Source organism: Nicotiana sylvestris, chromosome 12 (assembly GCF_000393655.2).
Source record: "Nicotiana sylvestris chromosome 12, ASM39365v2, whole genome shotgun sequence".
In the NCBI taxonomy this organism is placed as follows: domain Eukaryota; kingdom Viridiplantae; phylum Streptophyta; class Magnoliopsida; order Solanales; family Solanaceae; genus Nicotiana; species Nicotiana sylvestris.
The window spans coordinates 131,622,992-131,637,606 of NC_091068.1; the positions used below are offsets into that span (position 1 = coordinate 131,622,992).

At 40.9% G+C, this 14,615-nt stretch overlaps 1 protein-coding gene across 2 annotated transcripts; it reads left to right on the top strand.

Moving 5' to 3' along the window:
• The first annotated feature begins 11,716 nt into the window (after positions 1-11,716).
• LOC104243451 (large ribosomal subunit protein uL23-like) lies at positions 11,717-14,227 on the top strand. 2 transcript variants are annotated; one of them, XM_009798639.2, is made up of 3 exons: positions 11,717-11,856; positions 12,971-13,331; positions 13,981-14,227. In XM_009798639.2, exons 1-3 carry the CDS (start codon positions 11,841-11,843, stop codon positions 14,063-14,065), a joined length of 462 nt encoding a protein of 153 aa, XP_009796941.1. In that variant the 5' UTR covers positions 11,717-11,840; the 3' UTR covers positions 14,066-14,227. The 2 variants fall into 2 exon arrangements, with proteins under 2 accessions (XP_009796941.1, XP_009796940.1); XM_009798638.2 differs by having other exon boundaries at positions 11,765-11,856; positions 12,968-13,331.
• Positions 14,228-14,615: the final 388 nt, after the last annotated feature.

Genomic DNA, 14,615 nt, shown 5'->3' on the forward strand with positions numbered 1-14,615 from the left:
TGACGGAGGCACTCACTTCTGTAATAGAGCTTTCGAGAAGTTGCTTGCAAAGTATGATGTACGCCACAAGGTGGCTACCCCTTATCACCCGCAAACTAGTGGGCAGGTTGAAGTGTCCAACAGAAAGATAAAGAGTGTGCTAACCAAGAATGTGAACACCACAAGAACTGATTGGGCGAAAAAGTTAGATGATGCACTCTGGGCCTATAGAACTGCTTTTAAAACACCGATTGGTATGTCACCATATAAGTTGGTGTTCGGGAAGGCCTGCCATTTGCCAGTGGAACTTGAACATAGAGCGTGGTGGGTGCTGAAATAGCTGAATCTAGACATCGAGGCTGCGGGCACAACGAGGATCACAGAATTGCACGAGCTCGACGAGTTCAGACATCTTGCTTTTGAGAGCACAATGTTATACAAGGAAAGAATGAAGAGGTTGCACGACAAGAACATTGTGGAGCAAAATTTCAATCTTGGAGATATGGTGTTGCTTTATAACTCACGATTAAGGCTATTTCCCAGTAAACTCAGGTCGCGATGGTCTGGACCATTTAGAGTGGTCGAAGTTTTCCCTTTAGGTGCTGTCGAGATTGTCACAGAGAAAGACTCTCATACATTTAGAGTCAATGGGCAGAGATTGAAACTATATGTGGGCATGAGCAAACCAAAGGAAGTGTCTGAGCTACACTTGACTGAACCATAGAGGTCGAACGAGCCTTAAATGCACTCATCTGCGTCGTGCCGCAACGTTAAATCAGGCGCTGCGTGGGAGGCAACCCACGAATGTGTTGTAAGTGTAATGCATAACTTCAAAAAAAAAGTAGCAGGAACACGCCCAGACCGCGGTCCCAGTGTAACCGCGGTGGGACCGTGGTCAAGGACCTCCTCTGAAAGAAGTCTACTGCGGTAGGACCGCGGTCAAATACATCCTCTGAAAGAAGTCTACCGCGGTTGGACCACGGTCAGATACACCCTCTGAAAGGGGTCTACCGCGGTTCCAGCATAACCGCGACAGACCAGCGCGGGCCAGGTAAGTCCAATTTTTTTTTTATTTTCTTCCCCCCTTTTAATAAACCTAACCCCCCACTATTCCCCCAAATCCTTCTTTTCTTCACACCACCCGCATCCCCCATCCCATTCTCTCTTCTCTTCTCTCTTTCACACCATCTCTCATCCCTCAAACCCCCATTGTTGTCCCTCCTTTCTTCTCCATCTCTCTCTCTCCACAACCTATCCCTTCCATTCCTTCTCAAGGTAAGCTTATCTATTCTTTTCTCTTTATTTTACATAACTTAGTGTAGTGTTTTAGTGTAGATTCTTTATTTTTTATTTTTTTGTCTTTCTTTCTTTTCTTTCCTTTTATCCATTATTTGCTTCTTTTGGCCATGATTGATATTTAAATGGTTGGATTTTTATTGTGCTTAACTTGGGGGTGATTTTTAGAAGGTTTGTAGGCCTAAACAAATTTTTTAGGGTGAAGCTTGGTGGAGGGGTCTAAATGACCGAAAATTGGGGGTATGTTGTAAAATTTTGGAGCACTTTGTGCCCTTCTTAGTTTGTGGTGGTGGTAGCATTTGACATGATTCACTTGTGGGTAGGGCTGTTCATTCAGATCGGATATCCGAAATCCGAACCGATCCATTCAATTTTGAATTTCAGATTTCGGATTGGATCGGATTTCGGATTATATTTATTAAAATTTCGGATCGTATTTCGGATTGGTATATTTTAATCCAATCCAATCCAAAATCCGAAATTATTAGGACATGTATAAATACTACACTTTAATTTACATCAACCTCCAAGTTATTACCTTTACAATTGCTAGATTTAGCTATATTGGCACCATAGTACTCTCATAATTGCATAAACATGAATTTTTCTTAATGTATTGCCTCTTTTACAAAGAAAATATACATATTAGTTTAACTTTGAGGCATAATAATATGATCTGATATCCGATCCGATCCAAACTTTAAAATCCGATCCGATCGGATATAATTCGGATCGGATTCGGATTACATTTTCTAGAATCCGAAATCCGAAATTCGAATCCGAAATATGCTAAATCCGATCTGATCCGATCTGATCCATACACAGCCCTACTTATGGGAGATTGTGTGAGGTATTATATGGCTGAATTGTAGAATTAATAGTGGTGTGAGGGAAATAGTGGAGGTTGTCAACTTTGGGCACCTTACTAATTGGGTATACTGGCATTGTTTGACAAAAGGAAACTGTTTGGTGCCATCGGGTGGCAAAGTCTGAGTACCCATCCGACTGACACATATTAGGATGCATCTGATTGTTACCCTGAATTGTCTACAGGTAATATGGCCCGAAAAAGGCGAAAGAGCTCGGCAAGCACTTCCCAAATGCCAACATATGATGCCACCAGGTTCCAGTCACAAGAGGCCGAGGATGCGTTTCATGCTAAGGCCACCAAAAGCTTTATCCCTGAGATTTCTGTTGATAGGGCTGCCCTCCGTATGGAAAAAGCAGACATGTATGAGGAAATCAGATGGAGGGAGATAGCGTTCTTGTTTGATGAACCTGAGACGACAAACCCGATGATAGTCCGAGAGTTCTACGCGAACTGCCCGGAAAATTTGTGTCGGTCTGTAATTGTGCGGGGCAGGGTGGTGGATGCCTCAATTATGAAGTTTCGCTAGGTCTTGCAGCTGCCCCAGTTCACTGGTGACATTGATCATTACCACGACGCCCAAAGGGTCAATTGGGACACTATGATTGAGATAATCTGCGTAGGGGGTCGACTAATCTGGATACAGGAAACATTACCCTTCACTCCAAGTCGTTCACACATGAGGCTAAGTGTTGGTTCACCATTATTTGCAGCTGGTTATTGCCCACAGGCAACACGACAGATGTGAACCACCTACGGGCTCTATTGGTGTGGTGCTTCGTCACCAAGAAAGACTTTGATGTGGCGAGTATTATTGGAGATGAAATGATCCTTCGGTCACCTCTGCTATCTAAGGGGTTTTACTTCCCCTCACTTGTGTCGAGGTTGTGTCTGCTGGATGGTGTCCCCACCAATCCTACAGATGGAGCTTTGCCCGCAAAAGCGGCATTCAGAGCTTCGAAGATCACAGTGGGCAGAGATGCACCCACAACTATTGAGCTTGATGGTGAGGATGACGCCCCAGCACCCATGGCACCATCCAGGAGATCCTATGATGGAGCCAGATCCTCTCGGCAACCCTATACTGGGGTAGGGTTCTCTAGATCATAGTCCAGCCGACCCATGTTGCATTCTTTGGAGGAAGAGGTGGCAGATCTTCGCTCCTCGGTGGATGGCCTGCATGTGCGTATGGATGCCATGTCTCAGCGGCATGCCAGGTCTGAGAGCTGGATGATGGCTTGGTTCCGTGCTTTGGGGAGGGCTTGTCATGTGGATTCCAGCACCGTCTCCGACTCCGAGTGATGCTCAGGGAAGTCTTCTTACCCTTCTGCACTTTATTTGTGTTATGACATGGGGACATGCCATATTTTTTTTGTGTGGGGTGGGAGACTTGCTTTAGTGGTGTATTGTTAGTGTACATATACATTGGTTGTAAAATAAATAAATGTAGGAGATTCTTCCTGAGGACGGACCACTTGGACAGTACTCTTGAGGGAAGTAGTCTATTTAGATTTTTTTTTATTTATTTTACTTTTGTTTTTAGATAGTGTAGTAATTCCTCCTTGGTTTTTCTTTTGAACACGGTTCTTTTCCAAGGGCTTTTCTTGAACCGGGTCAGGTAGATTTTTCTTTAATATTTTTAGGACCTTTAGGACTCTATTGGACCAAGATGGGTGAAGGCAAGAATGTAACCCGTAATGTACACACCTGCAAATAACTAAAACGAACTTGAGGGTGTGACGTCTAGGCTCGTTTGTAGACTCGTAATTTTATGCCTTAATTCTGCACACCTTGTCTTTCTTGAACGCTCACGTGAGTGTGTTGACAAACTAATTCGGAATGAGTTACATGTCAAGTGTGTGTGAGATAATACTTGTATTCTGTGCTTGCATGCGATACCTAGAACTTTCCATGTGTGTCTGCAAAGCGAAATAGAAGTTGGTTGGTCTTAGAGATGATTGAAGCATTTCCTTGTGTAGCCTGTATAATTATGAATCCACCTGTACATATTGCCATAGTTAACCCCTTCGAGCCTGAAGCCTGTTCTTTGATAACCTTACGACAACCTACATCCCTATGTTGAATAGTTTGATTGTTTGAACCTGTACCTCCTAGAAGCACTTGAATCGTTAAAGAGCATATAAAAGTCAAAGTGTGGGGTAGTAATGGAGTGGGAAAAGGAAAATCAGGAAAATACTTGAATGGTGCAATGACTGCTAAAAAAAGTGTATGTAGCCTATGAAAAGTGGAAGAATGATTGGGTTGAACATGAAAATTGGAATAAAGGGAACGATTGTATTAAAAGTGCTTAGGGAGGTTAGTCACTATATCCAAATATATCCTACCCGTCCCTTAGCCTACATTATAACCAAATAAAGACCTCTTGATCTTGGACTAAACAACTCGATTAGTAGAGTATTACACTAAGGGCAAGCTTATGGTGTATCTGTGTGGCATGTGAATGTTCTTTGATGAGAGTAAGTGGATTCGTTCTATCTATAGTTCCTTGTTGCTTGATTTTATGTGTGTGGAACTTCTCTCAGAAATATGATGTGAGGGGCATATGACTCAGGAAGAAAAAGCAAATTTTCACCTCTATTTAGAGTAACTAGAGTAAACACGAGTGTGGCATGGCATTAGAGTCTTCATCTGAGGTGTGGCTGTTGCACTGCTTAGGTTGTTCTTTCATAATGGCGGGGGTGACATAAACTGGGTAATGCATCAAACGATTAGGCCTAGAAGTGTGGTTCAACTTGCTCGAGGACGAGGAAAGATTTAAGTGTGGGGTGTTGATAATAGGTGAATTGGACTATAATTAGGCACTAAAGAACCACCTTCGTGTATAGTTTTATGGTAAAAAGTGATAACAAAATGCTCTGATTAGTGATTTTCATGTTTTGTAGGCTATATACAATAAAATAAGTCTATGGAGTACTTTTGGGATCAATTACGGAGAAAAAGAGGTCAATCTTACAATATCTGCTAAGTGCACCACGCGAAGGCAGCAAAACCAGAATTGGAGATGGACTGCCGCGGTCCCGGTGTAACCGTGGTCGGACCGCGACAGAAGGCTGTTGCGGATTCTGAGAGGCTAGTTGGCCGCGGTCCTGGCGTGACCGCGGTAGGACCGCAATAGGAAGAGGAAAATTGAGGGACTGAAGTGCAAAATACGGGATTTTTAGCCCAAATCCCTATATTAAACAATAGAACTCGTCCAAGGGAGGCATGTAATGTTTTAGGAAGTACTTTGGCAAGAGAAACAAGTGTGAGAGATCACCCAAAATATCATATTTTCTTCTTCTCTTTATTTTTCTTGCAATTTTGATCATGAATATTTTCATAGTTTATTTACCCATTGTCATGAGTAGCTAAATCCTTTGTCTAGGGTTTTGATGGAACCTATTGAAGGATGAACTTCTTGATTATGTTAATATAGTTTGCCAGTTTAATCTCTATTTGTTCAACTACGTGTTTGTTGTAGTTAATTGACAGGATCCTCAATTAGTTATGCCGGTTTAGTATGTATAACTAGGGAGAGAGTGCATATTTAGGTGATTGTTGAACAACACCACTCCCAAAGTATAAGAGGGATCTATAACTGTGGGTTTAAAGGCGGGATTAGGGATAACGAAGTCTTGGGTGCAATCTAAAGTGAACCATAAGAAACAAAGCCATATAGCGTATCTCGGGAGAGTACGCCTAGTAAATTATCGTGATTACTCGGGAGAGATTCACGGTAAAAAGAGTGTTCATGATTGATAGAGATGTGTTGGTAAATCTATATGAAACATAAACAGAAGGGATTCCATCAATAGGGGAAATCACTACCTTAGAACCTTCTCATTATTGTTCACAACTTAAGCATATTTAGTTTACAACTGTTTATTGACTTTCAATCTTAGTTATTAAATATACCATCAATTATTATTCACAACGTTTGGGGAAGTTGATTCTGAAGAATTTAGTAAGTCCAACGAAAGTAATTGATAGGTTAATTCTCTGTGGATTCGACTTTGGGCATAAATACTCAGGTTATATTTGCAACGTCCGCATTGTCCTTTTATAAGGCATAGTTGGGCGTGATCATTGGTCAACCCAAATGATATAACGAGGAACTCGTAATGACCATATCGAGTCCTGAAAGCAGTCTTCGGGATATCTGACTCCCAAATATTCAACTGATGGTAACCTGAGCGCAAGTCAATCTTAGAAAACACTCGTGCACCCTGAAGCTGGTCAAATAGATCATCAATATGAGGCAAAGGATAAAGGTTCTTCACTGTAACTTTGTTCAACTGGCGATAATCAATACACATACGCATAGAACCATCCTTTTTCTTCATAAACAAGATAGGAGCACCCAAGGTGATACACTGGGCTGAATAAAACCCTTATCAAGCAATTCGTGCAACTGATCCTTCAACTCAGAAGGAGCCATACGATACAGAGGAATAGATATGGGTTGAGTGCCCGACAATAGATCAATGCCAAAATCAATATCTCTATCGGGCGGCATGCCCGGAAGATCAGCTGGAAACACATAAGGAAAATTCCGTACTACTGGGACTTAATTAACTGAAGGGGTATCAATACTGACATCTCTCACATAAGCTAAATACGCGTCACACCCCTTCTCAACCACTCGCTGAGCCTTAAGGAAAGAAATAACTCTACTGGGAGTGTGATCTAAAGTACCCCCATTCAACACGCAGTACACTTGGCATAGCCAGCATCACGGTTTTGGCGTGACAATCAAGAATAGCATAATGGGGCAACAACCAGTCCATGCCCAAGATAATATCAAAATCTACCATGTTGAGTAACAATAAATTGGCTCTTGTCTCAAAACCACTAAGAGCAACCAAACACGACCGATAAATGCGGTCCACAATAAGAGAATCTCCCACAGGAGTAGAAATATAAACATGGGAACTCAAAGAATCCCGAGGTACACCCAAATATGGAGCAAAATAAAAAGACAGATAAGAGTAAGTGGAGCATGGATCGAATAGAACAGATGTATCTCTGTGACAAACCAGTATAATACCTATGATGACAGAATCGAAGGCAACAGCCTCGGTACGAGCAGAAAAGGGCATAGTATCGGGCCTGGCCTCCCTCTCTAGGGCAACCTCTACCTCCCCAACCTCCACCTCTAGCTGGCTAAGCAGGTGGGGTAGCAACTGAAGATGTAACCATAGCCTAAGAACTCTACGGGGCGCGCTATGGCTGAGAAGTCTATGGAGGCGCACACCTCCCAAGTCTAGGGCAATCCCTCACCACATGGCGTGTGTCACCACACTCGAAACAAGCTCTGGGAGGATATGAAAGCTGTGACTGGCTCGGACCAGGTCTGCTGGACTAACCTCTGAAAGCACTTCGCGTAGGAGGCGCGCTAGATACCGAAGGTGCATAATAAGGCTCCTGAGGCCTAGGAGGAACTAGAATACCACTGCCTGCTGGAAGAGCAAAATGAACAGGGAGACTCATATAACCGCTACCATGACGTCCTGCAGCTAGGGCACGGGCACCAAAATAATGGCCCGACTCTCGAGATCTCTTGGCCTCCCTCTCCTTTCTCTCCCTAGCATGCATACCCTCAATCCTCCTAGCAATGCTCACCACCTGATGATAAGAAATATCTATCTCTAACTCACGAGCCATGCTAGACCTGATACTAGGAATAATCCCCTCAATAAACCGGCGAACCCTCTCGCGAACAGTAGAAACCAAGGCTAGTGCATGTCTAGCCAAACTAGTGTAACAGACAGCATACTATGAGACAGTCATAGCACCCTGGTGCAAATACTCAAAACTCTGCACGCCATGCGTCCTTGAGGCTCTAAGGAACATACTCTTTCAGGAACAGATCTGAAAACTAAGTCCAAGTCAATGAAGAAGCCTCATTCGGACTGTCTAACTCATAGGTGCGCCACCACTCATAGGCGGCTCCTCGAAGCTGGAAAGTAGTGAAGGAAACCCTGCTCAATCTTGATATACCCATGGTACGGAGAATACGGTAACACTCATATCTAAAGCATCATCCGATGTTAGACCACTGAATACAGGAGGCTTGTACTTCTTAAACCACTCAAGCCTCATCTGCTCATCCTCGAAAACTACTGCCCTGTCCTCGGGCTGATCTCAGACTACAGGTTGTACGAGAATAATATCGGGAACCTGCTCAACATGCACTCACTGCTCAGGAGTGTAGGCGGCGGGAGTCTGTGCTCCTCCCCCGGCCTGAGATGTAGCTACAACAAGGGGAAGCAACCTTTCCTGAGCCAAAGTGGTGTACATGCTCATAAACTGTGCCAGAGTCTCCTGAAGTGCTAGTGTAGTAGTAGCAGTAGGCGTATCAGGTGCCTGGACTCCAGCTGGAACTGCTAGTGGTACCTCGGTAGCAGCTCGTGCAGGTGCTCTAGCTGCACCACGTGCGTGTCCTTGACCCCTACCCCGGCCTCGGACTCTAACGACTGCAGTAGGGGTGCGGGTGCCTGATCATCTCGGGTAGCACGTGTCCTCACCATATGTGAGAGAATAGAATACAGGAGTTTAGAATTATGATATCAAAATCTCGCATGACAAGGAAATCAAATGAAGTGGAATTTTCCTAACAGTTACATAGCCTCTCATAGATAAGTACAGACGTCTCCGTACCGATCAACGAGACTCTAATAAACCGGCTTGTGATTCATGACTCCTATGAACCTAGAGCTCTGATACCAACTTGTCACGACCCGGGTTTTCCCTCCGTGAACCATCGTGACAGCACCTAGTCTCTGCGACTAGGTAAGCCTAACAATGCGGAAAATAAATTAATTTGCGGAAGAAATAATAAAAATCGAAATAGTGAAATAAAACAGTATTTAAAAATGCCGCTCATCATACACAATATCAACTCTCGAAAACTAAATACATTTCCAAAACCCGGAATCTCATGATCATAAGCCTTTGAATGTCTACAAGCATCTAATTCCAGAATATCTAACAAAGAAAAGAAAATACAGAAGGGCTAATACTTAAAAGGGAGAGTAGAAAGGGACTCTTCAATCTGCAGACGCGGCAGATATACCTCGGAGTCTCTAGAAGCGCCTCATCTCAAGCGTGATAAGTTTGAGTGGAGGTACCTGGATCTGCACATGAAAAATATGTACAGAAAGGGCATGGGTACACCACAACAGTACTCAGTAAGTGTCAAGCCTAACCTCGGTCGGGTAGTGACGAGGAAGGTCAGGGCCCTACTGAGATTAAATAAAATATAAGGTATCTTATCTTTCAACATAAGATAAAGAAGTACAGTTGAAAGATAATAATAAGAATTAAATACAGGATAACAAGGATAACAACAACTGAAACAGAAGAAAAACAATTACAAGGAATACCACTCTTCACAAGATAATAACCGGGGATCTCTCAATATCCCGAGGATCTCTTAGTACCCTTAATATATGTCAGGGATCTCTTGGTATCCCGAGGATCTCTTAGTATCCTCAATGTATGTTAGGGATCTCTTGGTATCCCGAGGATCTCTTGGTATCCTCAATATGCGTGCTGGCGGATCTCTTGGGATGCCGTCCCGTAGTCCCAAAATAGAGTACACAGCAATAACACAAAGAATACTCAATTAAACTCAACTTTATACCAAGGTAAAATGGGTAATTCTAACCTAACATGCTTCACATAATACAATTAAGGCAGTTTAAGCAAATAAAGCAGTTAAGTCAATTAAACATGCTTTTCTAAGCTAACAACATGGTTAAATTTTAAGTAATGTAGGTAGGAAAGGGAAAACACAATTAAAGCTACTTTAGTGAAAATAAAATTTTCAATAATTAGCACAAGTAAGAACTCGTCACCTCACGTACAAGGCATTTCAACTATCACCATACCAATCCTAAGGGGAATGTCCCCCATACAAGGTTAAGCAAGCCACTTACCTCGAACCAGCTCAAAATCAACCCGAAACTACGCTTTTGCCACAAGTACTCGACTCCAAATCTATTCAATACAATTGCATAATGTAAATAACACTTCAAGTAACTAATTCTACAAATAAATTCTAAGCTAATACGCGGAATTAGGTAAAATGACCAAAATGCCCCTCGGGCCCATGTCTCGAAATCAGGTAATATTTATATTTTTAGAATTCTTGTACTCTCACAAGTCTATACATATCAAGAACTCTGAAATCGGAGTTCAATTGACCCATCAAATATCCATTTTAAGGTCTCTAAATCTCAAGCCATAATTACCCATTTTGCACTGATTTTTCCTAATTTTTTACCACTAGTTAGACCTTTAATCACATATAAACTAGTTATGAAGTCAAAAATATTACCTCCAACTGATTCCCCTTTGGTTTTCTCAAAAATCTCCCTCAAAAGTTTCAATCTCATTAAAAAATGGTGGAAAAATGAAGAAGGGTTGCGGATGGGCTATTTAAATACTGCCCAGATTTAACCCTATGCGATCGCAGAAATACCTATGCGATTTCATAAGACAACTTCCTCAAAACAATGCGATCGCGAACAGCTCTATGCGATCGCATAGAGCAATTCCATCACCCCGCTGCCACTCCAAGTCCTTCTATGCGAACGCAGTGGCCAACACTGCTCACCCTATGTGATCGCACTCTTACCTTCGCGATCGCGATTCACAAAAATCGCCTGGCCTTAACTGACTCTACACGATCGCGGATGGACTCACATGATTGCAATGAACAAATCACTGCTGCTAAAATACCAGAAAACCAGCAATCTCCCAAAGTCTAAAAGTGCCCGTTTGAGTATCCGAAATACACCCGAGGCCCCCTGGACCTCAACCAAATCTACCAACATATCCCATAACATCATTCAAACTTGTTCCAACCTTCGGAATGCTCAAAACAATATCAAAACACCAATTTAGCACCGGATTCAAGCCTAAAAACTTCAAAAACTTTCAAAATACGCTTTCGATCAAAAAGTCTATCAAACCTCGTCCGAATGACCTGAAATTTTTCACACACGGCACATTTAACACTACGTAGCTACTCCAACTTTAGGAATTCCATTCCGACCCTCGGATCAAAATCTCACTATGGAACTGGAAACTTCAAAAATTCAACTTTCGGCATTTCAAGCCTAAATTAGCTACGAACCTCCAAAACAAAGTCCAAACACGCTCCTAAACCCGAAATTACCCAACGGAGCTAACAGAACCATCAGAATTCCATTCCGAGGCCGTCTTCACACTTTTCTGACTATTGTCAAATTTTCAAAACTTAAGCTCTCATTCAGGGACTAAGTGTTAAGGGATCGGGGCTTAAATTCTTAAAACAATCAATCGGGTCGTCACAGGTAGTGTAATGTAGTGTATTTTACAAGTGATAATGAGGATATATATATATATATATATATATATATATATATATATATATAAAATCTATGTATACCGAATAAAAAAAAATAGTAAATCCAACTAGCTATTTATGTAAAGATCTTATTATAATATTATCCAATCTTGCTTTTGTTTAGTCGGTTGGAGTCACTAAAGCCCATATATATGGGCCTCAAAGCAACGGCCCGAATAAGCCGGGCTCTGCTAGTCAAGGCCCCAATATAAATCATTTTTCATTGTCTTCCATGAGAAAACCCTAGCGGTACAGCGGGAGCTTCTCTGAGGTTTGCAGTATAAGGTTTTAGAACTATCTCCCATGGCTCCGGCTAAAGGTACATGTTTAAATCTAATTTTTTTTTTTTTTTACATTTAATTTCTAATTTTAACTCTAACTAGAGATAAATTTTAAGAGTGCGCTCAGTAAGAAGGTTATTGTGTTGTTGGAAACTTGAAAAGTATTCGCTTTTTGTCTCAGAAGCTTGGGCATTTCTGATGAAGCTCGTTTTTTTAATTTTTTATTTATTAAATGGCAGAATATTCTAGTTGTTAGATTCATTTAAAGGTGAAACGTGATGTAGCTTAACTTATAGGTGTGAACATTTTTGTTGATTAGAAGGCTCGTTTGGAGTTTACCGCATTTGATTGAAATTTACGGAATAATAGTTGCGATGATTATATTGGGAGTTTGGAGAATGTGGGATAGAGGAGATAGTTGTAGCTTGAAATCTTCCAGCAATTCCGATATGTGTTGATTTAAGCAGAGGCGAATGCAGAGTACTGGTACCCGGTTCATCTGAACCAATACTTTCGATGGGAGCATAAATTTATGTAAAAATCCACTAAAACTGCAACAAGTAGTAGACATGAACCCATATTGTTAAAAATAAAATGGGTTCAATGCTAAGAACCTTAAAGGTTGAACTCATAAAGCTTAAATCATCGATTTGCATGTGGATTTAAGGATCTTTTTAGACTACGGTGGTGTCTAGGCTAGCTGGACAATTTGGTACCTCCTACCAGCTCAAATATGAGTAACTCTGCCAATCAAGGTTTGGGTAGATGGGAATGTCAAGTCATGATTTCTATGAGAGTTTGGATACAAAGATTCTTTTCTCTTGGGACGTATGCTCAGACCTTAGTGGTTCCAATTTTCAACTAGAAAGGCTAATGGTTTGGTACTTATATTGATAATCATGAGGGCTAAGAGTAATGGTTACTCTTTTGGTTTGATTGGAAAATCAAGTGTTTGTTTTATATCTTACTTTTACTAGTACTGTTTTCTTACCTGGAATCTAGTGTTTGAATTGAAACAAAAATGATGTGGGTTGTTCAGAAATCGAAGTCGATATGCTCTATAACAGGAAGATATCAAATGAATTCTGTGGCATATATTCCTGCTAGTAGATGACTTGATCTGTTACTTAGTGCGACTTCCTTATGTAGCAGATGTGGCAAAAAAAGGTGACCCCAAAGCCCAAGCGGTCAAGGCTGCCAAGGCTGTGAAATCAGGATCAACCTTTAAGAAAAAGTCAACAAAGATAAGAACAAAAGTTACATTTCATCGGCCTAAGACATTGAAGAAGGATAGAAATCCCAAGTATCCCCGGATTAGTGCACCTGGAAGGAACAAACTTGATCAGTATGGGATTCTTAAGTATCCTCTCACCACTGAATCTGCAATGAAGAAGATCGAGGACAATAATACACTTGTTTTTATTGTTGACATCAAGGCTGACAAAAAGAAGATTAAGGATGCGGTGAAGAAAATGTATGATATCCAGACAAAGAAAGTCAATACCTTGATCAGGTAACAGCTTGTTTATTTTCCTATTTGTGTTTTGGCTTGGTTAATAGGCACTTTTAGTTGTTCTCTTGATTTCTTTAACAGAGAAGATAGCTACACATCATTTTTTTATCCAACATTACTGATGCCCTTCCAGATAAGGGCATTGATGCACTGTTCAATAATTTCCGAGCGTTACGTGTTAAGTTTAGTTCTGTGGTAATTTGGACGTTAAGGAATTTGTCTCATTATTCTGCATCTGCTAAAACTACCTCAAGAAAACAGACATGTGTAGTCTTAGTTGTCATATGTTTGCATTAACATTTTGATATCTCTGTAGTTGCATTATAAACTTCCCAGTTTTATGCTGGTTAGCCTTTTATTTATATACGAAGGTTTATTCTAATTTATGTTGAGCCAGAACTTATATGAAGCAGGTTTTTTCGGACTTGCTTGAAGTACTTGTGTGTTGCACCACTATTTTAAACATTCTCATTTGAAATAGTGTGAAGATAATATGCTCTGAATGAAGTGAACTTAGTCCTACCACTGCAATTCTGGCAAAAAATCAATTTGTTGTTTCTTATTCTTCACCATTTATACAATGTTTAATGTTTCATGCAACTTCTTGCTATCTTATCTAAGCTGCTGGCTTTGTCATATCTTGGTTCAGGCCTGATGGAACGAAGAAGGCATATGTGAGGTTAACACCAGACTATGATGCTTTGGATGTGGCGAACAAAATTGGAATCATCTAACTGTATTAAATGGTTTGGATTTTTTGTATGAGAATTTGGAACTTTTGAACTCAAGTACTATCTTATTCAATTTTGACAATTGAGTTTCAATGATGTACTGTTCCATGGAAGACTTCAACTTGTATTAAAACTAGTTCTAATTTGTGCTTTTATTTTTCTCAAGTATTTTTCCTAATCTGTTTCTCTTGTAGGAACAGAAGTCTTCTAGTATTCAAGCTTTTTATTTTGGGGGCGCATACGACACCTGGACTCCGGGAGGGGTAGGTGTAAGAAAAATTACTAACTTGACCCTTAGCCCGAGTATCATCTTTGGTTATTACTTTGATTTACAGGTGATGTTATCTATAGGTGGTATTTGTTTGAGTTATATTAAACCCAAGGCAATCATACTAAATTCCATTCAATATGATCTCTTTATTACTGCAAAAAGAAACTTTATAAAGCTACAATGTTGCCCACAATAATTAGCTTTACAAAAGAAAGAAATATAGAAGATAAAATCTTTACCCACTGTATATACTATCATGGGCTGAATTTCTTCCTATTCAAA

Coding starts and splice junctions, on each gene's coding strand:
- LOC104243451 (XM_009798638.2), top strand. Junction 13,332..13,980: donor AAAGTCAATACCTTGATCAG/GTAACAGCTTGT, acceptor ATCTTGGTTCAG/GCCTGATGGAACGAAGAAGG.